The sequence below is a fragment of the Papaver somniferum genome, chromosome 2 (genome assembly GCF_003573695.1).
Source record: "Papaver somniferum cultivar HN1 chromosome 2, ASM357369v1, whole genome shotgun sequence".
Taxonomy (NCBI): domain Eukaryota; kingdom Viridiplantae; phylum Streptophyta; class Magnoliopsida; order Ranunculales; family Papaveraceae; genus Papaver; species Papaver somniferum.
In genome coordinates, this window is record NC_039359.1 from 213,796,297 (window position 1) to 213,824,125 (window position 27,829).

General features: G+C 37.0%; 5 protein-coding genes across 5 annotated transcripts; 3 read left to right on the forward strand and 2 right to left on the reverse strand.

Annotated features, from left to right (window-relative positions):
• Window positions 1-12,807: 12,807 nt before the first annotated feature.
• LOC113354522 (SKP1-like protein 4) lies at window positions 12,808-13,443 on the forward strand. Its single transcript, XM_026597834.1, has one exon. The coding sequence runs from the start codon at window positions 12,814-12,816 to the stop codon at window positions 13,297-13,299; it is 486 nt and encodes a 161-aa protein (XP_026453619.1). The 5' UTR covers window positions 12,808-12,813; the 3' UTR covers window positions 13,300-13,443.
• A 235-nt stretch (window positions 13,444-13,678) lies between these two features.
• Window positions 13,679-14,401, forward strand: LOC113352807 (SKP1-like protein 1B). Its single transcript, XM_026596578.1, has 2 exons — window positions 13,679-13,686; window positions 13,963-14,401. The coding sequence occupies exons 1-2, from the start codon at window positions 13,679-13,681 to the stop codon at window positions 14,399-14,401; spliced, it is 447 nt and encodes a 148-aa protein (XP_026452363.1).
• A 158-nt stretch (window positions 14,402-14,559) lies between these two features.
• Window positions 14,560-15,940, reverse strand: LOC113354525 (trifunctional (S)-stylopine synthase/(S)-nandinine synthase/(S)-canadine synthase-like). The gene has a single exon (XM_026597836.1). It carries the CDS (start codon window positions 14,996-14,998, stop codon window positions 14,573-14,575), a length of 426 nt encoding a protein of 141 aa, XP_026453621.1. The 5' UTR covers window positions 14,999-15,940; the 3' UTR covers window positions 14,560-14,572.
• Window positions 14,998-16,068, reverse strand: LOC113354523 ((S)-canadine synthase-like). The gene has a single exon (XM_026597835.1). The coding sequence runs from the start codon at window positions 16,046-16,048 to the stop codon at window positions 15,032-15,034; it is 1,017 nt and encodes a 338-aa protein (XP_026453620.1). The 5' UTR covers window positions 16,049-16,068; the 3' UTR covers window positions 14,998-15,031.
• A 1,592-nt stretch (window positions 16,069-17,660) lies between these two features.
• LOC113352808 (DNA repair protein RAD51 homolog 1-like) lies at window positions 17,661-26,238 on the forward strand. Its single transcript, XM_026596579.1, has 9 exons — window positions 17,661-17,717; window positions 21,747-21,802; window positions 22,180-22,436; window positions 22,517-22,608; window positions 22,685-22,809; window positions 24,884-24,951; window positions 25,038-25,117; window positions 25,557-25,719; window positions 25,861-26,238. The coding sequence occupies exons 1-6, from the start codon at window positions 17,661-17,663 to the stop codon at window positions 24,906-24,908; spliced, it is 612 nt and encodes a 203-aa protein (XP_026452364.1). The 3' UTR covers window positions 24,909-24,951; window positions 25,038-25,117; window positions 25,557-25,719; window positions 25,861-26,238.
• The last annotated feature ends 1,591 nt before the right edge of the window (window positions 26,239-27,829 follow it).

The following is a 27,829-nucleotide window of genomic DNA, read 5'->3' on the forward strand; positions in this document are numbered from 1 at the left end:
TGAGGGCTTGTGTGGAGTTGGTGGTGGTGGCAGCGAGTTGGTGGAGCAGGTGGAAGGGGAAGGCTCTGCAAATAGGGTATGGTGGTGAAGGTGAGCTCGACTGTTTTGGGAAGAAGGGTGCGTTTGGGTAGCTGGTATAGGGTTTGGTGCTCCAGTGTGTGGCGGCTTCATCGATTTTTGATGTTCAGCGAGACTAAGCCGTGAGATGTGGAGCTGGTAGGTAGATCGGACGGTGATGCGGAGGCAAGCGAGGAGCGACTGTCGGATGAAATGATACAACGAAACGAACGGTTCTAGATTAGGTTAGGTGCTGTAGTGTAAGGCGGAGATATCAAACTTTGATGCACAGCAAGGGAGCAACCGTTGGATTCAACTACCATCTAATCTGAAGGCTTGGAATTTCAGCGCTGTGGTGCTTGGCAGAGACTTCAGATTTTGATGCTCTATGAAGGAGCGACCGTCGGATGCTTCTGAGAACTGATCTGATGGCTGAGAACGGAGGCGTTTTTGTGTGTAGAAAATGAGGTTGTGCGCACCATTCTTCGCGGCTTCCTTGCGTGATTTCTCCCGGCTTTTCACTACTTTTCTGCTCTTTTTGCTCCGCAAGTCATCCAGACTTTATTTATTACCTAAAAATGCAAAATTAAGTAAGAAAAATATTTATTCTTGAAAACAATGAAAATACAGAATATGGGATAAAATGTAGAATTAATGCACAAAAGATGAGTTAAATGCCAACAAAAAGGGATAAATATATACAATATTTGGCACTCATCAAATCGCGTAATACATTTTTTTAGTAAGGGACTATCTATAGCATTTGCACCGAAACATGTGGTTTGCGTGGAGCAACTCAAGCATAGAAGAATTGTCATGGCTTTGGTGGATAAAAATCCTTTTATTGGTCTACAACTTAACAAGTAATGTCTATTACCTCCTATTTGTAGGTTTAGTTTTTGGGAGAAGTTCACAAACAACAAGAGCAAGGAATGGATGAAACTTTATGAGGAAAACATGACCCTTTGGAATGTTTTAGATGAGTCTAGGGAATGTCCCATAGATTTGAGTAAAGGAGGTTCAATAGATGTGAATGAATTCCCTCCAATAGATTTAAGTGATGATTGATTATGGTAGGAACTAAGGAATCTGTTTGGAGTACTTTTGTAATCGCATTCGTGTTTTGTGTAATGTAATTTGGCATACTACAAATGAATAAAATGGATGTGTTTTTTTTGTGTATACTCCTTTGGTCGGCATTGTTGATGGTATTTTTCAATTGAGTTTTGGTAAGAAGATTCGTTCACTCAGATTTGTTGAGAATTTGTTTTAAGACTTAATAAAGAAAATAAGGAAAAATATATATACACAATTTGTCACAAGATGAAGAGACGCTGAGACGCGGGATTCCACTACTTTTCATATTGTTATGGTTCAGTCATTAACTCTAGACAATATAGTTCAAACAAAAGAAGTTGTGACTCTAGTTCTTTGCCAGAAATAGATTTCGTAAAATATTATTTGTAAGTTAAAAGCATGATGCATCTGAAGTATTTAGAACTAAGCATGCAACATCTAACAAAATAACAAATAATTAATAGAAATCATAAAACAATTAAATCTATGCAAAAAGTCAATAAAAGAATTAATTCATTAACCACAATCATGAAAAGTTGCTTCATCCGTTGTCCCAGTGATGGGGTCTAGCTCCGCATGGTGAAAACACACTCAAAGGAATTTTTCATTGCTCAAAAATGTGTTTACAAGGATAAAAGGTATAAAACAGGGCCTTTGTAACAGTTATAATTGTTACAGATACAACAATAAACTGTTACTGACGTTGTAGCTTCTACGATTGTCACTATGTGTCGCAACCACTGTAGCTGTACGACCCACGGCTAAGCGTCGTTGTCACTGTTGGAAAACGGCTGTCTTTGGCAGTCTGTTTTTCGTGTTCTTCGTGTTCTACAGCAGCAGAAAAATATTCTCCGCAACTCGTTCAATCTCTTTTCTGTAGCTCTCTATTCTCTTCCCCAACTCTCCGTACTCTCTCTCTGAATCTAAGCCTCCAATTTGTACTCAACAGGTACAAGAATATCGCCTCATTACCTCCTATGATCTTCCATTACTCGACAATAAAGAAGATATATTTTCTTTCCTTTCTTCTATCTCCACGCGTCTACAGCCGCTGAACTCTCCTTATTTATTTCTGTCACGATCCTGTATGTTGTTCGAGTTACCCAACATGTGTATAACACGCTCGAATTCTCCAAAACTCAAGCAAATTCGTGAACTACTCCTCCGGTGAACGTGTTGCTCTGTTTCACTCCATGACAAGATTGAGACAATTCTGATTCAAACGAACACCCATACCAGCTTTCTATTGTAATATCACGTCTACCCATGAAGTTTCAGCGATTGAGTTAACCTCTAACCCCTCCAAATTACGATCGAAAAATCCACAGTTTGAGAATGAAAATTTCCCGCCAAAAAAAATTTAAACTAAGAAGAAAGGTTTGTCTCTTATCCAACAGCTGGGGTGCGAATAGAAAATTAAGTGCCCCTTAGTAATGAGGTGCCCCTTAACCAACGGTGAGAGTCCGAATAACACGTGTCCTCCAAGGGTTCCCCGGGCAACTTTTCAAGCCGAAATTTCGAAAAATATTTATTTCCAAAAAATACCTACAAACACACAAAACACCATAATAAGGACGAAAACGAGTACTAACAATACGAAACATTGAGGACAAATTAGACACATAAATGCGTCTATCAAATACCCCCAAACTTATTATTTGCTAGTCCTCGAGCAAAACTAATAAAACAGAAAACCGAGTTAATCTCGGGAGGGTTTACCAGAGGTGTACCCACAAAACCATTACTCCAGACCCTAGATATCTATGCAGAACCTTGGAAGGCACTAAAGAATCTCCTTGGTTGGCATACAATCACTGACTACAGGAGGAAGTACCCTGATGCGAAATTCCAATTGTTGTACACGAGTTTGCACTCAAGCATACTAAAATTCATATAAATTGACAGAGCTCTACTCAGATAGTTTCTGGACATCATAACCGGAGTCAACCAATCACATGGAAAAATTAAGAAGATGGATAAAGAAAAAAATGGTTTAAAGTGAACGGTGTTTCCCATATCTGTCTGAAGGCCTCTGCCAGGATGAACCTATCCTAATGGACTGAGATACCGGTCAGACTAATATCAATACAACTGGCATATACAAGGGTACCAACGGTCGATAATCCTAACTCTAGGTCAACACAACTGGCATATACAAGGGCACCAGCGGTCGACTTTATTGAATTTATTCTGGTTGGTCTGATAGTCTGGTCTGGTCTTATCTTTTTTTTTTATGGTATCTCAATCACCCTATTTCACCTTAGCAAAGGTAACAACTTGAATCGTGTGCCCCACCAAATCACTTAAAAAATAAAAACAGAAGGATTAGGATTCAACGAGATATGACGAAACTACCATTTTTTTTTTAATTCTAACACCTGAGCTCTGTGCTTTTATGAATAGACTCTTTAGATGTTTCCATCTAATCAGATTGGTTCCTCAACTCCTACAACCAATATGTTTCCATCCACTTAGATAGGTTAGTGTTATCCTTAATATGCATAAATTTCTAGGCTCTGGAGTTTATTTATACTGCAACTAAAAAGTTTCTCCCATACCCCCAAACTTAAATCTAACATTGTCCTCAATGTTCTAAATATAAAATTAAAAGCATGAATAAGGAGAAACTGTTACCACTTGAAGCAAAAGAGTTAAGGAAAGATATTACCGTGTTGCATGAGCATGGGTTACCTCCCAAGAAGTGCTAAGTTTAAAGTCTTCAGCCAGACATCGGAAGGAATTAGTCACCTCATAGAATCATATAGAAGTAGTCGGAATAACTCTGGGTCATCTGGATCAAAAAGTATTACCCACAAGAAGAGGAAACTGCAACAGACCAAAAAGATACCTAACATACCCTTGTTTAAGACAACTACATCTAGTTGTGGCTCAGGTTCAGGTTCTATAACTGGGTCTAGATAACAGGTTTTCATCGGTTGGATTTCCTCAAAGCTAAGATCCGGTTCAGGTATTAGAGTCTGGAAAAACTCAACTAAGAACTTAGAAGCACATAACAAAAACCTGAATAATTGGGGATCCTCTAAGTCAATTAGATTTGACTCACACAACTGACCACAATGAAAGAGGTGGTCTTCCATAAGAAAATGTGTCGACCCTAATATCCTAAAGTGATTAGGTTTAGTTTCAAAACTTAATAACCGACACATCTTAAAATCAAAAGTTCCCACAATTGGAAGAAAATTTTTTGGTGGGAAAACAAATTCAATCTTGGTATCATAGCCTGGGTTAACCACATCAACCAGAGGATGGGTTTCTAACAATTGAGCTTCTTTCTGGACATCATTAGGTTCGGGAAAACGTGTATGAAGATAATCTTGTAAGATGGTTGAGGCACAAATGTCAAGTCCTACAGGAGGGTACTTTCTAAGAGTTAAAGCACACGGAAAATGATAATCACCCCCAAACTTAGAGTTTTCTGTGTCTCTAGAAAGACTAGTCACAACTTCCCTAATTTCTAGGTCATCAGATTCCTGGAAATGGTCAATAGATTCTTCTAAGTTGGGTTCATCCTCACTCATTTCTACGAGTTTATCATCTTCTAAGACTAGTGTTTATAAATCTCTAGATTCTAAAACAGTATTATCAGGGTAAACTCTTTCCTCTATACCATCATCACAATCATATAAAGGATTATCAGAGAAAGTTTCATATAAAGGCTCATCAACTAAGGTTTTAATCATAGTTACCTCCTCCGATTCACTGATAGGCACATCAAATAATGGATTATCCAACATACTGCATGCTAAAGGATCATGAACTACATCGTCTAAAACGGTGGTATCTCTAGTCAAATCCACATCCTTTTGAATAGGTGAATAATTATTAAAATTATTTGGATTTGTACTAGAAATAATACGATCATTATAAAGCTCAACCGGAGTAACAAATTCCTGATCACTATGCCTACATATTTCATGTTCTTCATCAATATTATCCTCATCATAATCATCGCTATAATAACATGAAAATGATCGAACCTTATTAAAACAAGTAGTGTTACCAATTCTAACCTCGTCATCTTGATTATGTGAATTAAAACTATCCTTATTTTCGAGGGTGGTATTGGGAAAACTACACTGGAAATTAAGACTATCCTGAGCAAGTTTTTCCACAATCCTATTTGTACTCTCAGTAAATTTTTTGAGGGTCTCTTCTAGAGATATCTTAGTTGACAGCTCTACGGACTCTTCTGGGAGAAAAATATTATAAGTATCTTTCATAAATAATTTTCGTGCTGACTCATTGAAACTCTTGAGAGACTCTTCTAGAGAAATAGAAGGATTTTTTGCTCGTATGACCTGTGGGTATGTGGATTATAATTGGGCTCAAAATGGTATGGACCATAACCTTCAAAGGTTTCGCATTCCCAATCACTATTCACACTATGGTCATAAAAAGGATAATGTCTAAGCTGCTCAGTCGGATACTCATTGTATTGGCTATTATAATACCAGTTTGACATCCTAATTGCAAGGGAATTCTAAACAAACACAGAGAAGGCTGACTCGACCACAACAAGCCTATTTTATCTAGCAGACAAAAAGCATGATGGCTCCACTTAAATTGTTTCTAGACCAGCTTTTAATCCTTAGAAAGGGAATTCGTTACAATTTAAGAAAACCCCTCTGGAATCAATCCGAGTCAAAGTAAGTTGAATAGAGGCGAGGGAAGCTACGTAGAGCTTTGATACCCAAGGCCTCACCACATTACAAGGCGGCGCAGTCACGCATTCAACTCACATAAACCATCATGAACTTCGAAGTATGCTTAAAATAATAACCAATATTTTTCGAATGAATTTCCTATTAAGCTCGTTACCCTATCGGTCTTGTTCTAGTCCAAATTTTAAGACTTAGGTTCGCGTAGGTTACGTGTTCCTAAGGCAGGCAAGAAGGAAACAGTGATGAAATCTGAGTCCTTATCTTGGTTTGGCCAGTCCTTTCCCTTTACTAGAAAATTAAATCCGATTTCAGGTCCTCAACATATAAGCATACAAAATCATCCAGTAAACCCGCTGACAGGGGATTCGCGGGTGTTTAGAATTCTTAGCTCCCGTTCCAGACGGGGGATGAACCGTTGAAGTTGACTCGGGCCACGACTCCTATGTCATGTACGAACTCGAGGGGCCGAGACGATATCGTAAACGTCGTCCTTCTCGGCACACAATTTATATTTAAAACTACCCTTCTGTAGGGTTTACAAAAAATAAAGTCCCAAAGTTCAATGTCCGAAAATAAAAAATAAAAGTGTCCAAAAATAAAAGATTACAAAAATAAAAACCTTAATTACAGTTTTTTTAAAAATAAAATACAATATCTATATACAAAAATTTTCTTCTTCACTCCTTTTGGATTCCTCCTTTCTTTTCTTCTTTGGCTTCGCTTTTGTTTTCAGCACTTTCTCCCCTTTTCTTTAGCTCAGTTCCAAATCTGAAAGCAAACAAGAAATACCAAAAGGCATAAAAAGGAACAAATAAAAAAAAAAAACCTAAAAACAAATTTATAAACAAATCCGCGTCGGCGGCGCCAAAAATTGATGGTATTTTTCAATTGAGTTGTAGTAAGAAAATTCGTTCACTTAGATTTGTTGAAAATTTGTTTTAAGACTTAATAAAGAAAGTAAAGAAAAATATATATACACAATTTGTCACAAGATGAAGAGACGCTGAGACGCGGGATTCCACTACTTTTCATATTGTTATGGTTCAGTCATTAAATCTAGACAATATAGCTCAAACAAAATAAGTTGTGACTCTAGTTCTTTACCAAAAATAGATTTCGTAAAATATTATTTGTAAGTTAAAAGCATGACGCATATGAAGTATTTAGAACTAAGCATGCAGCATCTAACAAAATAACAAATAATTAAAAAAAATCATTAAACAATTAAATCTATGCAAAAAGTCAATAAAAGAATTAATTCATTTACCAAAATCATGAAAAGTTGCTTCATCCGTTGTCCCAGTGATGGGGTCTAGCTCCGCATGGTGAAAACACACTCAAAGGAATTTTTCATTTCTCAAAAAGGTGTTTACAAGGAGAAAAGGTATAAAACATGGCCTTTGTAACAGTTATAATTGTTACAGATACAACAATAAACTGTTACTGACGTTGTAGCTTCTACGACTGTCATTATCTGTCGCAACCACTGTAGCTATACGACCCACCGTTAAGTGTCGTTGTCACTGTTGGAAAACGACTGTCTTTGGCAGTCTGTTCTTCATGTTCTACAGCAACAGAAAAATATTCTCTGCAACTCGTCCAATCTCTTCTCTGTAGCTCTCTATTCTCTTCCCCAATTCTACATGCTCTCTCTCTGAGTCTAAGCCTCAAAATTATACTCAACAGGTACAAGAATATCGCCTCATTACTTCCGATAATCTTCCATTACTCGGCAGTAAAGAAGATATATTTTCTTTCCTTTCTTATCTCTTGCACGCGTCTACAGCTGCTGAACTCTCCTTATTTATCTCTGTCACGATCCTATCTGTTTTTCGAGTCACCTAACATGTGTATAACACGCTCGAATTCTCCAAAACTCAAGCAAACCCGTGAACTACTCCTCTGGTGAACGTGTTGCTCTGTTTCACTCCATGACACGATTGAGCCAATTCTGATTCAAACGAACACCCATACCAACTTTCTATTGTCATATCACGTCTACCCATGAAGTTTCAGCGATTGAGTTAACCTCTAACCCCTCCAAATTCCGATCGAAAAATCCACAGTTTGAGAATGAAAATTTCCCGCCAAAACAAATTTAAACGAAGAAGAAAGGGTTGTCCCTTATCCAACAGCTGGGGTGCGAATAGCAAAGAAGGTGTCCCTTAGTAATTGAGGTGCCCCTTAACCAACGGTGAGAGTCCGAATAACACGTGTCCTCCAAGGATGCCCCGGGCAACTTTTCGAGACGAAATTTCCAAAAATATTTATTTCCAAAAAATACCTACAAACACACAAAACACCATAATAAGGACGAAAACGAGTACTAACAATACGAAACATTGAGGACAAATTAGACACATAAATGCGTCTATCAATTGTATTTGTCACACGACCCTGCCGGCCATACCAGGGTCGGCATGTTATTAATTCGTCAAGCTGCCGGTTGCACTGCAAGAAAGCACAGGAAAATAGGCCTGGTACGGTCGGCAAGGTTTTTCCCTATTACAGTGCCGGCTGTCCCAGGGTCGGCAGGGTCTTGGTTTCGCCATGTTGTCGACTTTTGTTTGGTCGGCATGGTTTTTTAGGATAACAATTCCGACCTAAACATCCAAAAAATACTTGTTTCTGGATGTTCTGATGCATTCAGTCGGCAGGGTTTATGAGGAGAACCCCACCGACCGTATATATGCCGACAGGTTTTATGAAGATAACCATGTCGATCAAAACATAAAAAAAAACTTGTTTCTGGATGTTCTCATACATTATAGTCGGCAGGGTGTATTAGGAGAAACCTGCCGACCATATGTTCACTGGCAAGGTTTGTAAACTTCTAAGTGCCGACTATGAAGCCGCCGACACACTTTTAATTTAGTACAATGCCGAATTTACATCAAATACAAACCTTAATTAAAGCATACAAACGTTAAAAACTTAACCCTAACATATTTGAAACAAAGATAATATCTTTTTCCGTTATAAGATTTCTTAAGAGAGGTAATTAGCTTCATCTTACAGTCGCAACATGGGTCTGTGCATGGTAGAAGGTTGATTTTAGCAACTTCATCTTCATATGGATCTAGGAGCTCATCTATCCAATAGAAAAACCCACAACAAGTGCATTTTGAAGCATACAGCTGATATACATCTCCTACTGCAATTTTCATGAGAAATAAAAATCCCTTACAACCTTTAATAGTACATTTGCTTCCTTCAAAGGGACAATCGTTTGCAAAATGACCACTTAGTGTACAAAGACTTCAAATATTTGGTTGTGTTGCACTTGAAACTTCCATTCTTTATGAAAGGTTGAGGATGAAGTTGAGAATGCTTTTATAATAACAACACACCTAATATCTTGATTTTGAAATTTCTAGCCGTTGAGCATCCAATGGGTTGAACTTTGTACTTAAAAAGTAATATTTTTATACTACTAACATTTAGGTCGGCAGGGTTGAGATTTCAAACCATGCCGACTACATATCCCTGACAACACTAAAGCATATAACATGATTAGGTCGGCAAGGTCGAGCTTACAAACCATGCCGACTTCTAAAATTATCTAAAACTTCATAAAAAAGATTAAGTTCTAAAGCAACTGAAACTGAAAATTAACATAAGTTTAACAAGTGTAAAACCATAATCTAAGAGTTCAAAACATTAGGTAATAGTTCAAACCACAAACTAAGTTTTGGTAGAGCAAGTAAAACATAATAAAGTTTAAAAATTTCATGGATCCTTCTCATTGCTGTTATCTTCCTCCCCATCACTAGATTTCACCATCACTAGCTTTTTCACCAGCATCAGCTTTTGCTTTTCCCTTATCTGGACCTATATAGTCATCGGCCTCATTGTAATAGGGGTTCACTACAGAAAAGTCACGTGCCCTGAAAGAAGTTCTTGGATCAACCTCCTCTTTTTCATCCTCTGATGATGTGCATTCAACATAGTTGAGGGGATTGCTAGGATTGTGCATAAACCTTAGGAATTCTTCAGGATCTTTCTTACCCATCAGAAGTAACTTCCTAACAGGGAAATTCTCTTCAGTTTCATCTTTGGGATTTTCTACATTGGGATAAATTCCATCAATAAATTCTAATAGCTCTTCTGCAGTAACCGAACAAGGTAGATCTTTTTTTTTTTCCTCTGGGAACCTAAACAATGCACAAATAAGAGATATGAAAACAAACAACACAGTTGAACATACGATATCGGTCAGTACATTCATGAGTTGGGATAACAAGTTTCTTCTCCCTTCCACTTTATGTGTATGGGCAAATGGCGAAGAATTAATTACTGTTCTCCTTGTTTCTCAGAGAATAATCAATTTCTGACCACTTACCCATACACATAAAGCGGGAGAGAGATGAAAATTGTTACACATTTTCATATGGTTTTGGTCATATACTGGTCGGCAAGGTCGATAAACTAAACCATGCCGACCAAACTATGATCGGAGGGGTTGTAATCATAAACACTGCCGACAAATACAAAGTCGGCACGGTCTGATATAAGAAAGATGCCGACACTTAAGTAATGAAAATCAAGTTTTTGTGACCTGAAGTCGGCATGGTACAAGACTAAAACCATGCCGACTATATGTAAGTCGGCATGGTTTGTTAATATACCCTGTCGGCCCTGGTTATTGTCTAACAGTCGCCATGGCTGCTATGAAAAGTCGGCAGGTTATTCATCCTAATACCATGCCAGCGCATACAAAACAACAACAGTCGGCATGTTCTTAAAGTATCGACCTTGCCGTCCAAAATCCCTGAAAATCATAATTTTCGATTTCTAAGCTAATATAACAATCATATAACACTTAAAAATAATGGTTTGAGTTTAGAAATCGCTTACAGTCTTGTTTTCACCGGTGGATGGTTATTTTTAACAATCTCAGGGATTGGATTTTCGGATTTGCTAGTTCCAACTTTTTCCTTACCTTTTCCCTCTGATTTGGATCTTCTCATGTTACCTGTTAAATCTCTATTGCTACTGGATCGAACCATTTTTGGTAGAATATCAAAATTGAAAATTTTGGTTGATTTTTGGTTGATGGAATAAGATGAAGGAAGGAGAAGAGAAGAGGGATTAGAGAAGATAGATTAGAGGAAGATTAATCAGTTTTTAGTTTTTAGGTTCAGGGTTTAATTTTAGGTTAATTAGTGTAGGGGCACTAAAATAACTTCATCCTATTTTGACCTCAACTTCCTAAGACCATATATCCATTTAAATTTGGGTATACCCAATTAGTTTGAGTATACCCCAATCTCGCCCGGTAATAGAATTATAAAGTTAACAATAAAAATACCTTAATTAGAACTATCGCTTTTAAAACTGTCCACCCACGTTTAAACGGGACCCACCCCATCCAAAGGGTCTTGATAATTTTGGATGGCCACTATAGGAGTCTCACTCCCACAGTCATCTTGTCTGTCCAAACTCCAAAATCATCCCCCTAATTAACTTCCCGGAGAAACATCATTTTCCGATCAAAAACCAAAGAGTATGTCTTGGCTTTGGAGTTGTAGAATGATGTAACCTTGTCTGGCCTGGAGTAGGAGGCACCTCTTGACTGAACTTCAAGGAGTGTGTCTTGGCTTTGGGGTTGTAGAATGATGTAACCTTTACAGTTGGTGTTCCTGCCTGAGAGTACCATAACAAGAAATTTGCCAAGTCAGCATCATTTGCATCTCGCATTGCAGCGTGGAAGTCTTCACAAGTTACAGCTTGGCCATCATGCCTCTTGAAATAAAGATCCATCCCTCTTCTGAAACCTTGACTTCCCAGCAAAGTTTTGTACATCCTGACAACTTGAGCTCCCTTTCTATAAACCGTAGAGGTGTAGAAGTTGTTTATCTTACTATAAGAATGTGGTTGTACTGGATGAGCCATAGGACCAGCATCCTCTGGAAACTGATTCTTACGCAGAAATGAAACATCTTCTATCCTCTTTACGGAACGGCTTCCGATGTCTGAAGAAAATTCTTGATCTCGAAAGACAGTAAGACCCTCCTTCAGACTCAGCTGGAACCAGTCACGGCATGTCACCCTGTTTCCAGTCCAGTTGTGAAAATACTTGTAACCGATAACTCCTAGAATTGCAGCATAATCTCCATCTGTAGCAGTCTCAGGTGATGCCAAAACAAGCCCTGAATTGAATGTATTCAAACTCTTGTTCTCCATAGCTCCTGCATTGAAATTCTGAACGACCACAATGTTGAAAAGATCCAAGTCATACTCAAGACCATACCATCCTCCAGGTCTCCTTGCTCAACCAGATTTCCATTCGACAGAAAAACTGGATACAGCGCCTTATCGCCTTCAACCCTGCAAGTGAACTTAGCCATGATGTCAGGGCGATCCTGGTAATATGTTATCTTCGTAAAACCCTGAGCTTCACATTGTGTAACAAAATTTCCAGAAGATATATACAGTCCCTGCAGTGATGTGTTTTTCTGAGGACATATCTCTGTGACAATCTGCAAAGTAAATTTTCCAGTACTTGGAGGTGATAGGATTGTCAGATGGCGTGCATCCAGGTGATAATCTTCTTCTTTCTTCGGTTCCCTGCCATTAATTTTGATTGATACTAGCTTAACGCCCACCCCGTTTAAAACCAGTGGAGAAGAGTCTGCAGCAGCTTCAATTCTTGGGTAAACATTTGTGTGCTCCTCACCCAAAGAAAACGTCAGATCAACTGCATCGAAGTAGTAATCAGGCTTCTTGTAATCCTTCAAGAAGATCTCCTTGGGGGTTTCCATCTGCCTGAGCTTGGTTCTGCTGTCACTTTCCTTTCTGGCTCGTATATATAATTCTCTTTTCAGTTTCCTTTTGTTGCTAAAATTGGTATTCCAATTCTCACTCCTGATCTTATTCTCTAAGGAGCTAGGGCATAGTTTAGAAGATTCCTTATTAGGCGGCGGTGGTGCACAAATAAAAGTGGCGTCTCTTGACATCCGCCGCACACAAAGAGATACAAACACTATTTTTGATCATGGCGGACACAAAGAAGATGGTAACCTTGATGAGTTCTGATGGAGAAACTTTTGAGGTTGAAGAAGCTGTTGCACTTCAATCTGGCACGATTAAGCATATGATTGAAGATGGTTGTGCTGATAATGCTATACCTGTACCAAACATAAGAAGCAATATCTTGGCTAAAGTTATAGAGTATTGCAAGAAACACGCCGAAGAAACCCCTCAAGGAGATGCTCGGCGTCGATATACTGTGGAAGAAGATCTTAAGAATTGGGATGCTGAGTTTATTATTAAGGTCAATGACTACATCCTGTTCGATCTTATCTTAGCAGCAAATTATCTGAACATCAAGGACTTGTTGGAGCTGACTACCCAGAAGGTTGCAGATACGATCAAGGGTAAGACACCAGAGCAGATCCGCAAGTATTTCTACATTAAGAAGGACTTCACCCCAGAGGAAGAAGCTGAGATTATGAAGGAGTACGGTTGGGCTTTCGAATGAATTATCAATGTCAGTACTACTAGTAATGTAGTTTGGTGTTTTGTTTTATTTTATTGATTTACTTGATTTGATTTGATTGTTAGAATGAAATTTTCATGTTGTTATTTTGATAATTTAGAGCAAGTTTTTTAAATGAACCCTGAAACAATAACTGGTACTATTATCTTCCGAAGATTTTCAATAATTTTGTTCCAATTGGTATTCGGATTCCCATTCTCATTCTTATTAGACACAAATCAGACTGGTGTCTCTTGATAAGTATAAAAGGAACGGGAGTGCGGAGACTTCCACACACCAAGACACGCTATTTGATCTTGCAAACTGGTGTAGGATGTTAGTACTGGAAACGAAAGAAATCGCACTTAGATAAAACTTCTCAATGGAAGAGTATGATTATTCAAAGTCTGCCTTTTTTCCTTACAGACGAGGCATATATAGGTCTTATGACATAATTAATATTAATGCAAATATCTCTTAAGATTAATGCAAATAAAGAGGAAATCCTAACCAAATATGATATCATGTCAATTCTACAAGATATCTCTTATTTCCTAACAAAAATAACAAACAGGAAAATATTCCTGCATGGCTAACAGATATTCTTTCGTCGATCTCTTTCTTCCAAGTAGGATTCTGCCATATCTTGCACTACATCACAAACAGAAAGATAACCTTGAAGAGTTGTGATGGAGAAATTTTTGATGTTGATGAAGCTGTTGCTCTTCAATCTCGAACCATTAAACATATGATTGAAGATGGTTGTGCTGATAATGCTATACCTTTACCAAACGTGAAAAGCCAGACGTTGGCTAAAGTTATTGCGTATTGCAAGAAACACGTTGAAACCTCTGAAGGGAATGGTCGTCGTGAAGATCTTGACAAGTGGGATGCTGTTTTTGTTAAAGTCGGTCAGTATACCCTGTTTGAATATATCTTAGCTGCAAATTATTTGGATATCAAGAGCTTGTTGGAACTGACTTGCCAGAAAGCTGCGGATGGGATCAAGGATAAGACACCAGAGAAGATTTGCAAATATTTCAACATTAAGAATGACTTCACCCCAGAGGAAGAAGAGGAGGAGGTTAAGAAGAAGGCTTTCTAATGAGTTATCGATATCGGATTGGAGCACTCGTTTATGCCTTTATGGTATTTTCTTTTTGCATGTACACTATTAATTTGATTCGGTTAAAACTTAATATTATCTTTTGAACATTTTGTTGAGTACTACATTATTGAACTTGTAGAGATTTTGAACTGGTACGATAAACAATGACTAACGAGGCACTATACGGGCAACAAGAGGTGTCTTCATCCTTAAAATAAAGAAAAGATCCTCTGTCAAGTCAGGGAATTTCCCTTCACTGACACATGACCAGCGAAAACTGTTCACCAAATTCGCCAGAGTTAGAGCAACTTGAAGTTTAGCCAAATCCATTCCTGCACATATTCTTCTCCCTGCACCAAACGCAATTAATGACCTTTCCATGGCTAGAGTTGCCTTGTTTTTATCACCACCATCGTTCAAAGCACCCAAGAACCTCTCTGGCATGAACCTCTGCGGTTCGACCCAGACAGTTGGATCATAGTGTACAGCATATATGTTCACCATAACTGGTGTACCTTTACGCACCTTCATTCCCATCAAGCTGCTGTCGCAGACTGCTTGATGCGGTACTGCTAATGGCGCGATTGGTTTCATTCTCAAGACCTCTTTTACTACTGCATTCACATACTATAACTTGCTCACTTCCTCAACTGTTATCATTTCTTCTCTTGAATGACCATTTCCAGTTAATTCCTGCACTTCTGCGTAGACCTTTTGTTGAATTTTCTCATCGTGTATCAAATACGCGAGTGCCCATGAAGTTGCATTCGAGGTGCTATCAGTTGAAAGCAAGAACTGTTCGAAAAGGTTGAAGATGACTACTTCTTCACTGTAATCCTCCTGGCTGAGGAGAAACTGCAAGAAACAGTTTGTTGATGATTTATATCGACGAATATACGGACGGATAGTTTCTTCTATTTTATGCTTCAATTCGTATGCCTCTTTGAAGAGAAGCCTGAATCCAGGTATGTATCGAGTGAATTCGAACACATCTACTAAACGAGCATGTCCACTTAGTCTAATAGTCTCCTCCATCACGGCATCTATGTTTTCTACAAACCCATCTTTATCTTCAAATTCGACTCCAAAACAGAATCGTCCGATGAGCTGAATCGTGGTTCTTTGAAGTGGGACCATTCCGCCATTCAAAGAAGCTTCTTCTTTGAAGGTAAGAATCAAATTTGAAATATCTTTCTCTTGCAAATGAACTTGTGCAGAAAAAGTATGAGGATTAAGAGTTGTAGTTTGTAGACATTTTCTTAGATTTTGCCAAAACGGACCAAGATTACATGTTGCAAGAGTATGCCAATCTGCACTGCTGAACTTTGACATATACGGAAGCGTTCTTGAAGAAAAATCCGAAGCTTTAGTCACCAGAACCTCCCACGCTGCTTCGTGGTGGCTCACCACGATCGATGGCTGTTTACCCCCGAACCAGACTGTCATGATTTTTCCATGTTCTTGAGCCATTTTTGCTAGAGTCACATGAACTAGTTCCCCACCTTTGTTTAGTTGGTGCAGGTTGCCGATAACCGGTAACTTCCGTGGCCCTGGTGGCAATTCCATGGTCTTCGTAAACCATCTCTTCCATATTATCAGTACTCCAACAAATATTGAAAGTAAAGTCCATTGAATTCCTTCCATGCTCTCTCTGGTATTCTAGTTTTTTTTTTCTCTTTTTGTATCCTTCAGGTTTGCAATTTCACTTTCACATAAAGCTTGAAAGTCCTTGAGAACACAAGCCTGCAGGTCAGCTCACCGGTGTTTTTTGGAGGGTTCCTTACATTATTGGCTGATATTTTTTATTTAATTAAGCTGACATTATTGACTAGAGTATTGACTATATAAAATACCACAGGACATGACTAGTTTGTCAGTTATATCCACCAAACAAGATTCTGGTCATGAAAAGAATTCACTATCAGAATCTATGACCTTTCCTACTGTAATGCTGCTCTCAGAAGTCTTAGCATGAACAGAGAAGTCCATCGTTTCATAAAATTTACCTAGAAACCTAACGAAGTGGGACTTGTAACTAAGCTTTGTCATTTGACCGTTGAATAATTTCAAGGATGTTTTACTCAGGACTCAGTCAAAGGGTCATTACTACCTTGCAGTTTGGTGGGCAACAAACATGAAGTTTCACTCACCAAAAAGACGCACAAATATAGGTTTTCCCTATTTCCCATCCCCATTTTTGCTATTTCACATCCCTCTAATTTCTATCCCCAGTTATCCTAAGTACCACCCATATAAGATTTCATATGTCCTAAATACCATCCTTTGACTTTTATTTATACCCAATAATAAATCTACCATACAACTAAACAAAACAACAACAACAAAATCCTAAGAAACCGATCAGGTTTCGTTCTCCATCTACACCACCACACCACCAGCCATTATCTTTTTCTTCTGCTCCATCCCCATAATTCATCACCACTTTGAGTAAAGATATTAAAAAGTTTGGTGTGCACTTACGCCGGGTATTAAAAATGGTGGACAAGAGAGACAAGGGCATCAAATCACTTAAAACTAATTGGACCATATGGGTACTGTATTACCGATTTACAATGTACTGAATGAATCATACACTGATTTTTAGTTAGGTAGAGTTTGTGTGATTTGATTAACACGTTTTGGCATATAAGTAAATCCTACTGTATGTGTGATTAGATTAGCTTGTTTTTGGCATATATACAAGCAATTCAAGTGCGATTATTGCTATTACAATAACCATGATCAAATTTTTAAGGCTGCCCTGCTCATGTGATTAATTAAGTTAATCACTTCTAAACCTTAATTAATCACCTCTAAACCTTGTTTGGAAAATAGTTTTCAATCTGGAAAAATAAATAAAATAATAATAATAGTTTTCAATAGTATTAACATAACACAATTGAACAAGGGTTGAGATATACTTTCTTAGTTCTTCAATGATGGAATCTTCCATTTACCAATCAATCGCTGATTAATTAATATGTCCTTTTCCTAATGATAAAGATGGATTAATGAAGAAGAAGACAAATAAAAATGGTAATGTTCATAGTCAAAGTCAAATTGACTTTTATGGGTGGTACACATGAAAAATCAGAATTGAAAAGTAAATTGATTTTAGAGATTGTGAAGGGGATGGGAAATAGGGAAAACCTAAATATATTTGTTTCCCCCAAACAACATTTTCACTCACCGACCGAGACTGGCCAACTTACGGACCAACTGACACTAAGTCAAGTCCCCCCATATAATAGATAAAATGGCGAATAAAGTTAAAGACATGATAAGCAAAACTTTATCACAACCAAGTAGAATGGTACTTAACAAGGTAGTCCTTTCTGGTGCGCCAGCTTTAATTTACCCAAAACAATAACAAGAAAAATGAATGCGGTTCAGCGAGATTTTTGGTGGGGTAAAAAGTCAAACTTAAAGGTATTTACATAAAATCTTTTGATTTTCTTTGTAGACCTTTTGAATTAGGGAGATAGGTTTTAGAGAGGCTGGCAAATTCAATCAAGCTATGATATGCAGAATAGCTTGGAGATTAAATAGCTAACCGGATGAGTTATGAGCTAAAATATTATAAGGTAAGTACTCATTTACAAAAGTCATGGGCTTTACTTTCTCAAAAAGAATATAGTTCTTCATGGATTTGAAAGTGCATCCTACAAGGAATTTACCACATCAAACGATTTAGCATATGAGTGGTAGGGGATGGGATCATCTGTTAACATTTGAGAGAATATATGGATTCCAGGGAAAAAATATGTTCTAGCAGACAACATTTCCCAAACAAACAACAATTTGACACTTGTATCCGAGTTAATAAACCTAGTTACTTTGAAGTGGAACTCAAACCTATTACAATCTTTATTTCCTAGTTCTATTGTATCTCACATACAGAACATAAGATTTTATCCTTCTAAGGATGGGATCTTAAAGAAAGATATATTGAGATGGACACTTACAAATGGAAAATTCTCTGTAAAGTCTCCATATTTGAAACCGCAGAATCTTTCATCTCAAATTGTTTCAGAATAGAAAAAATTCTAATGGGGAATTTGGAACATGGATACATCACAAAAAAATCAAACTTTTTGTGTGGAAATGTTTGTAAGACATTTTACCAACAAGACAAAATATGGGCTTAATTCTTGATGTGGAAACTAACTGTGTTTTTTGTCAGATGGTGCCTGAAAAATCTTATCATTTGTTCTTTGAATGTGCATATGCATAAGAAGTATGGAAAATTACTCTAATGTCTCAGAGAGTAATTACTAACTCAAATTATAATCAAGATAAGATCCTTTCTATCAATGTATAATAAGTGGATGAAAGGAAATGAAAACTCGATTATAATGACATTAGCAGCAACAAAATGATGGTTCATATGAAAGGAGAGGAGTAACAGGAGTTTTGAAGATAAATGCACCTCTCTAGATCAATTAGCCATATCTATTTAAAAGCATTATAATTATTGGCATCTTGAGAGAAATGAACTGATTCATCAAAAAAGAGTAATTCATCAACAAACTAGTAAGCAATGGTGTTAGAGCACTGCTCGGCCGAACTCGCAAGCGTTGTTATCTCAAGATTGTTTGTCAAGTTTAGTTTCCAAAACTATAAGTGTTGATTTCTAGTCTACTTATAGCTAAGTCTCGTATTAGGACAGAAAGTGTAGTTGAGCTCTATACTCCACAGTGTTCATCATACAAAGACGAAAAACTACTCAAGGAACTGGTGGCAGCGACTAAAAGGTATGTGGATACTTGAGCTTATCTATCACTCAAAAGTCTATCTACTCTATCTCCTATCTCGAGACAAAAGTCGTATTGCTATATAGACTTCACATTTGCTATTTCGAGCCGAGTTTATCTCGCTTATCTATTTCTCGAAATATGTGTTGGTAAGATTTCTCTTTGGCCAAGTTCATGTTTATAAGTGACGAAAGTCATGTTGATTATTTCAATATCTTGAAAATTGCTTTGATGAAAAATAGTGTGTGAATAACCTCTATTTAACATCCTCTAAGAATGTTTTAATTATTGAAATGAGAGTTTAGAATATGCAACCATCTTTGGATATAAGCATATAGCGTGTTCGCACATTAGTGTTTAAGTCCAAAACCGTGAACCAAATGTATGCATACTTGTGTGTGTACTAAATGGTTGATAGATACTGGGTAAATATGCGTACCCGTGAACCAAATGTATTCATACTTGTACGCATACTGGCGGAAGTTCACGACCGTGAATTTATGCTAAGTTTGGAAATCAAAACCAAATCAATCCGGTTACCTAAGTATGCGTACCCGTACGCATACTGGCGGAAAGTTCATGTCCGTGATTTTCTGTTGAGTTTGAAAACCAAAACAAACTCAAATCTGGTTACTTAAGTACGTGTACCCGTATGCATACTTAAGTGTGTTACTTTCTAAAATCGGTTTATTCATGAACTAAAACATTTATATAATAAGGAATGCAATTTGCAAACCGTAGCTATAATGTTCATGAATCGATTCGAGTGAATCAAAATCGATTTTGCTTCGATTTTGTCTTGTATACTTCTATAAGATCTAAGCAATTGAACAACTCTCTAACTAGTTCTTTTGAGTCATTTGAAGTAGTTATGGTGAAGATGAATATGGTTGATATGAAAGTGCTCATATGGCTAACCATTTGGTTAACTACTGTTGAACCAACTAGTCGCACACGTTTAGGTACGGTTACACAAACCTATATGAACGTGCATTTCATTTGTGTATAACAAGCTAAGTTTTATCTAACGGTTGAAAGATATTAACTTGAATCTAATTACGTTTTCATATAATGGTGAATATTGGATGCTTTGTTACCAAGGTAGCATTGATTGCAAACCCTAATTTGAAGACTATATAAGGGAGAACTCTAGCAACTGGGAAACCTAATCCCCACAACTCCTGTGTGATACTAGTTGTATAAGCTAGAGTCGATTCTTCTTTAACCTTAGGTTTCTACCGAGACCCTGAAGGTTAACTACTTGAAGACTTCATTGGGATTGTGAAGCCAGATCCAACTATTTTCTTTGTAGTTGCGTGATCTGATCTTGTTGTTTCTATCGTATTGAGTATAATTGTAAAATTGGCTTGAGATTAATTTATCCGATAGGAAAGATAGAAAAGTAGTCACAAACATCTTCGTCTCATTGTTTATGATTCCGCAATATCTTGTTTCGATAGTCGATTAAGATTATTGTGAGGTGATTGATAATTCTAGGTTGTTCTTCGGGAATATAAGTTCGCGTTATCAATTGGTTCATGTTCACCTTGATTTATCAAAAGACGGAGAAAAAAAGTCGTAGGTATTTCTGTAGGAGACAGATTTATCTATTCTTGTAGACTTTTTTGTGTGATACAGATTTGTATATTAAAGTCTTCGAATTTGGGTTGTAGCAACTCTTAGTTGTGGGTGAGATCATCTAAGGGAATCAAGTACGTAGTATCCTGCTAGGATCAAAGGCGTAAGGAGTGCAAATGTACCTTGGATCAGTGTGAGATTGATTGGGGTTCAACTACAGTCCAGACCGAAGTTAGTTTGTAGTAGGCTAGTGTCTGTAGCGGCTTAATACAGTGTGTGTTCAATCTGGACTAGGTCCCCGTGGTTTTTCTGCATTTGGGGTTTCGTCGTTAACAAAACTTCTGGTGTCTGTTTTATTTCTTTTCCGCATTATATTTTGTTATATAATTGAAATATCACAGGTTGTGCATTGAATCAATCAATTGGAAAATCCAACATTTGGTTGTTGATTGAAATTGATTGATACTTGAACATTGGTCTTTGGTACCATTCAAGTTAATTTCTCTTGTATTCAATTAGACTCACAGATTGCTATTTGCTTGACTAAGTATTGAATTGAGAAATTGAGATATAACTCCTTGATATACTTTTCTTAAGATTGAGTCTGACTGTCTAGTTGACTCTCTTGAAAGTATATTGGAGTTAGTCCATACATATTGCTAACACTACACCATTTTTAAGTTTTAGCAACCCAGAGTAGCAACAACACAAGCGTCGTTGCGAAATTTCCGTTGCTAATCTTTTGTAAATGAAATTTTTGTTGCTAATTTCGCAACCACAGAGTTTCTGTTGCGAATAGCAACCACAAGGTGTTCACGTATGCGAAGTGCGCGTGTGGTCGGGAACACTATGACTTGGTTTTACGCCCAAGTCAAAGTTTGGTCAAGTGTTCTATATGTTTTTTCCACCCTTGAAAGAGTCTTTCCTTCTCCATTTTTTCGCTCTCTTTCTCGATCTGCTCTGAAGAAGAGTTTCTGTTCTGAATAAATCCAACCAGGTAATAGGCTTAGATTATAATCGAAGAAGAAGAGATTCTTCACGGCCCTTCCCCTATTGAACAGCCTCAGTAATTTTCTTCAAATCGCTCTCGAAACACTAGATTTATTTTCTACACTTTTTCCATCCAGGTTTGTTCTTTTATTATTGCTAACTATCATTATGCTACTGGGTTTAGTTTGTTTCTCAACAAAAATCCTTAAATTTGGGGATTTTCTTGATGTTTTGCACATTGGGTTTGTGCTTCCGTTTCGGGATTTTAGGGGTTTTGATGTGTTATTTTACTTGATTATTAATAAAGGATTTTCTTTGATTTTGGGGATTTTTACGAAAGAATGCATTTTTCTGATTCTTTAGGTTTTGAGTAATTTGTGGATTTTCTTGAAAAAGTATGGTTTTTTAAGGTTACACTCATTGGGGGTTTGTTTTGATTATGTTGTTTTTGAAGGTAGCTGGGGTAGCTTCAGTTGATGTAAAGAAGCTTAAAGATGCTAGTCTATGCACAGTTGAAGCTGTTGCATACTCTCCTCCGAAAGGATTACTTCTAATCAAAGGAATTAGTGATGCTAAAGTTGATAAGATCCTCGAAGCAGCGACAAAATTGGTTCCATTGGGTTTTACTAGTGCTAGTCAGCTTCATGCACAAAGGCAAGAGATCATTCAGGTAACATCAGGATCAAGAGAACTTGACAAGGTTTTAGAAGGTAATACTAGTAGATTATGGCTATATAGACTGTCGTGTTTCGATACTTTTTGAAAACTTACATGGTTAAGCATCTAACAGGAGGGATCGAGACCGGTTCTATTGCTGAATTGTATGGTGGATTCCGCTCTGGAAAGACTCAGTTGTGTCACACCTTATATGTCACTTGTCAAGTAAGGTTTTATCGTGCTTTCATTTCATTGTTCGTTTATAGAGATTTTTTTCTTTTGATACATGAATTCATTTCAGCTTCCACTGGATCAAGGTGGTGGTGAAGGAAAAGAAATGTGCATTGTCGCCGAAAACGGTCATAGTTCCAAGAGTAATCTCAAAGTTGTTTGGTGGTTTGGAGATAATCAACTAGTAGCTTCAAGGTTGGTTATTTTAACATTCATTTGATTTTGGATTCAGTTCTTTAATAATAATGCCATATGGTTCACGTGAGTCCTTATATGAGCTTATGCCTGCAATTTGTTTGATGAAGAGGTAAAATGACAATCCCATCTTTGCTTTATTTAACTTCGTTGTTAGCTGAAGGCTAAAATATTAAGTTTGATCAGAACTCTTCTGTATATAGATAATGTTTTCTGTTTGCAAATTTTATATTAATTTGTGGTAGTTCGATGCCGTGAGTAGCTGTTGACTATCGGTAACTTTAGTTGGAATAATAGATATTAAGAACCAGCATTATATGTATCCACTATACTTATGAAATTTATGTTGGTGTTTTTCCAGTTCTTAATTTAATGGTATCATGCAAACCATTGATTTCACAGATGTTCTTAGTCCGTACATAAGTATGGAGCTTTAAAATTTAGCGACCAATACTTTAAGTAACTCTTGGTTTCATATGAGCTAGCTAATATGGTAGAAAATGACTGTAGTCTTATTTGAAATTAGTCCGTAAGTGCATTTAAGTTTGTTTATGCATATGACAATAAAAAGTAAAGCTTGTCACTTTGACCTACCCCTATCTTTTAGATTATAAAGCTCTGTGTATTCCATGATATCTGTTGATTTTCATGTTATCATTTAATTTGACAAGCTGGCATTGATACATGGTTTTTCATTGATAGGATAGCCACTACATTAATCTAGCACTTGTATGACAAGCCATTCACTGTTAAATGTGAAAACTAGTGCTGCCGTTCTTGTATGGTCTAATAGTAATGTTTTTAAAAATGTTGGCGGTAAATCTTAACGCTATCGACGATGGAATGGATAAGCATTTTTGTTTGGTGTGTGTATGGCTTAGCTACTGCATAGCTAGTGTTTGGAAAGTGCTTGATACTGACACAATGTCCAAACACAGTTCGTGTAAGTGTGAGTTTGGTTTAACACTTGATACATAAAATGAATCTTTATTGAGTAAGTTATTTCAAGCATAAAATCACCATATGCTTGTTGCGAAATGACGCTACTTATACTAACTCTCACTTGTACTTTTGTCATTTCGCATTTCTAAACGGCAAGGGTCTGATTTCGATGAAATTGCACTTTCATCACTAAATTCATATTCCTACTACAGTTTCAGGCCACCGAGATTTATAAATTGCGGACATGTATTACATGAAGCTTATTTTTGGACGTCTTAGCTTAAACATACCCTATTCTGGAGAGTAGAGTCTCCAGAATCTGTTAGGTCTTATGACATTTAATCAACTCCTATTTAATACCGGTTATTATGTTTTGAGCCTTCACTTTTTGCAAATTTTGAACAACTTCACTTAAAGAGTTATCTTTTTCCTGTGCATCTTACTACCGAGGAGTCATGGGCATTTTGTTGGTGTATGATGTTACCGACGAATCCTCTTTTAACAATACTTTCCCACTCCTATTTTTGCATATATTTACAATTTTTATAGCTGGATTTGCTTTTCAGAAATCATAATGATATTCGTATTCTTTACTGAAAACAATGATTTGCTAACAGCCTGTGGACCACACGATTTGTACCTATTGGATTATTTTTCCTTAGTATAGTACGAATCTTTGGATCCAAGAGGTGGTTGCATCTCTTGCTTGAGCACAATGAGGTTACATCATTACGGTGTAGACTTCATTCCCTTACCTCGGCTATTAGCTGTTAAAAAAAATTGTTTTTGCATCACCAAATATCAGAAACTGGATCAGAAGCATTGAACAGCATGCATCTGACAATGTCAACAAGATTCTCGTGGAAAACAAGGCTGATATGGATGAAAGTAAAAGGGTAGAATGTCTGGTAGTTGAATTGACATTTTGGAAATTCGTTAGATTTTTTTACACAGAAAACATCTCAACGTTATTCATGTTCTTACTTTGCTTTGTTAACAGGAACAAATACTTGTACACCAAAGCATGTTTTAAGAGATGATATTCAGAAGGAATCTTTTTTTTTTGTATTGTTCAATATTGCTCTTGAAGGACTCTTGAGGGTTTTGAATTATGTGTTATGCTGTTTTGCAGTGATTATCTGTATCTTGCTTGTTAGAGATTCCGGTGGTTATAAATCATGTCAACTTCTATGGTTTGCTGTAAGTAATCGTTTTAACATGTTGAATTATGATGTATGTTGAGAATCTGAATTGCAACTAACCCTAATGGTACTGATCCTTACTAGATACTGGTTTATTTAGATTATTAGTTGCCTGGTGTGGTGCCAGATCCGCGAAAATGGTGGAGGCTCTTTATATAAACAAGGTAAGCTTGATTCTTTACTCTAACTTGAGCATAGCCTGGTATCCTTCAATTTATTGTTTTGTAGGTTTCAGCTTCCGTAAATTGCTTAAAGTGTGCTTGATTGTATATTAATGTAACTCTAAAGCAACATGTCTTTCGTTTTTTACGTTTCTTTCATAGCTTTTCTACATGGAATATCTATCACTCGTTTTAGTGTTCGAACGTGAACTCTATTTCCTTCTTTTTTTTGTGTCGTAAGTTCTTTTTCAGCTTGTCTTCTTTTTCAGCCTATCTTCTTCTATTCTTATGAAATCTGAGCAACTATTTTGGTTTCAGTTAGACCAAGAATCTATTATATAGCTGAACTGCCAATTAACTATGGAGTTTCTTTCGAAGAGTTTAGTTATATTTATGTTATTTTTACGGAAAGTATGATTGATCTCTCTTTTCAATTCTGCAGGCCTCACTATAACTTGAATTTGCGAAGTATTGCTATCAATTGGCAACTGGTGCCTATTAATCTAGCTGTTTTCTCAACATCAAACAGTCGAGGAACCATTGTTGATTCTGGAACAACTTTGGCATACCTAACTGAAGAAACGTTTGATCCATTTGTCGATGCTGTAAGTTATCAGCAGTAGTATTTGATTGAAGTTGTTCGGTCCTGATCAATATAAAAGAAAGTGATTATATTGTTTTTATGAATACAGTGTTGTTTGTTTTCGAGACCTCAGTACTGAAACTTCAAATTGGTTATTATGTAGGTATTTGGGCTAAAGTCAAAAAGCAGAAGTCTAGTGATACTGTAACAGCAGCTGAATCAACCTATGATTTGTGGAGGAAATTGTTTAAGCAAGCGGAGTCTCGTGATACTTCTGGTGATATTTTAGTCTTTCTTTCCATGTTTTCCAATGCCTCTGTCAGTTGACACAAACTAGGTTACCCATCCATTTATGAACATCAACATGGGTGGAATATTGTATGTCAGTCACAAAATTTTAGGTTCTCAACAATACAGTTTACTTGTGTACATTTGTATGAATTGAAGAATCCTTTCTTTTATAATAATATCATGTGGTGGTGATTCTCAACAATACGGTTTTTATGGCCATTGTAGTTAGTGTATCACAAATACAATTTTGTATGGCCATTCTAGTTTGTATATATGTGTGGATGTTGAATATGGGAACTGGGTAATTGCAGGAGGGGAAATGTGGGGAAATGAATTTTGACTAGGTCAATAAACATAGACTTGATCTTCTTCTTTTTGTGGTTGCAAAAGATTAGCAACGTAGGAACTTTGTTGCTAAATTAAAACCAGAACCAATAAATTAGAACCAGAACCAACAGTATCTAGTTCCGGGTAAGGGTATTCCTGTAATTAGCAAAAGATTAGAAACAACAACCAGCTGTTGTGAATAAAAATTTTCACAACGACAGGCGCCGTTGCGAATTGCCGTTGCTGACAGGGATTAGCAACAGAGCTCATGTCGTTGCTAAAAATTGCGACACCGTGTTTAACAACGGCAAAAGCCTGTTCGACCCCATTTAGCAACATCTACAGCATATTGCTAATACCTTAAAATGGTGTAGTGTAAGCGAAATATTGGGTGAGGTTGTTAGACCCCCAGTTTTTCTATTGGTATCAGAGCAGGCAAACACGTTTAAAGACCTTATAAGTTTGTGTTTGTAGCGATCTGACTCTATAGACAGAAATTCTATCTCCATAAACGTAACACCAGTCTTCGATGGCTCAAACAACTTGTGGTGGAAAATCTCTATGCGTGATTTTCTTCAATCTCGTGATTTTCAAACATGGGTACGTGTTGTTAATGGCTATGATCCTCCAGTTAATACAGAAGGCGATGTATCTAAACCTAAGGATATTGGTAGACAGAAGAAATCCTTGCTGCAAAGAAAAATTCTGACGGCTTAAATGTTATCATACATGCCATTATCCCATATCTTCATCATCATGTGACTACTGAACGAAGTCCAAAGAAGCCTGGGATATCTTAAAAACCGTATTTGAAGGGAATACCTGTGAAAAAGAATCTAGGCTTCAAAACCTAAATTCTGATTGGGAAAACCTTCGTATGGCAGATGAAGATTCATTTGATGAGTTTAATCATAAAGTGTCTGAAATTGTTAATGCATCTTTTGCATTGGGTATGACTATTCCTGAAAAGGACATTGTGATGAAGATTCTCAGATCCCTGCCATCTAGATACGATTCTAAGAAGCATGCCACCGTTGAAGGAAATAATCTCGCAACGCTTTCCAGAAATACTCTGGTTGGGAAGTTAGAGATCTTTCATCATGAGCATACATCCAAATCTGGGAAGGATGTTGCTTTCAAAGCACAAAGAACACTAAATTACTTGATAAAAGTAAAAGTGTTTGCATCTCTGAAGATGATCTTTCTGAGGCTGATTCATCAGATGAAGATCTTGACAAGTCAGTCTCGTTGATCACTAGACAGTTTAGGGATCTTCTTTTGAAGAGAAGTAAACGGTTCTCCAGAGATAAATCCAGGTCATTAGTTAAGCCCTATAATCGTGTTCCTCCTAAAAACAGGGATAATGATGAGACTGATGACTAGGATATGCTTCAGTGCTTTAAGTGTAAAGGTTTTGGTCATTTTGCAAATGAGTGTCCAAATCGAAAGAAATACTCTTGGAACAAAGGTCTTGCTGCAACTCTTGATGAAATGTCTGACAACTATGATTCTAA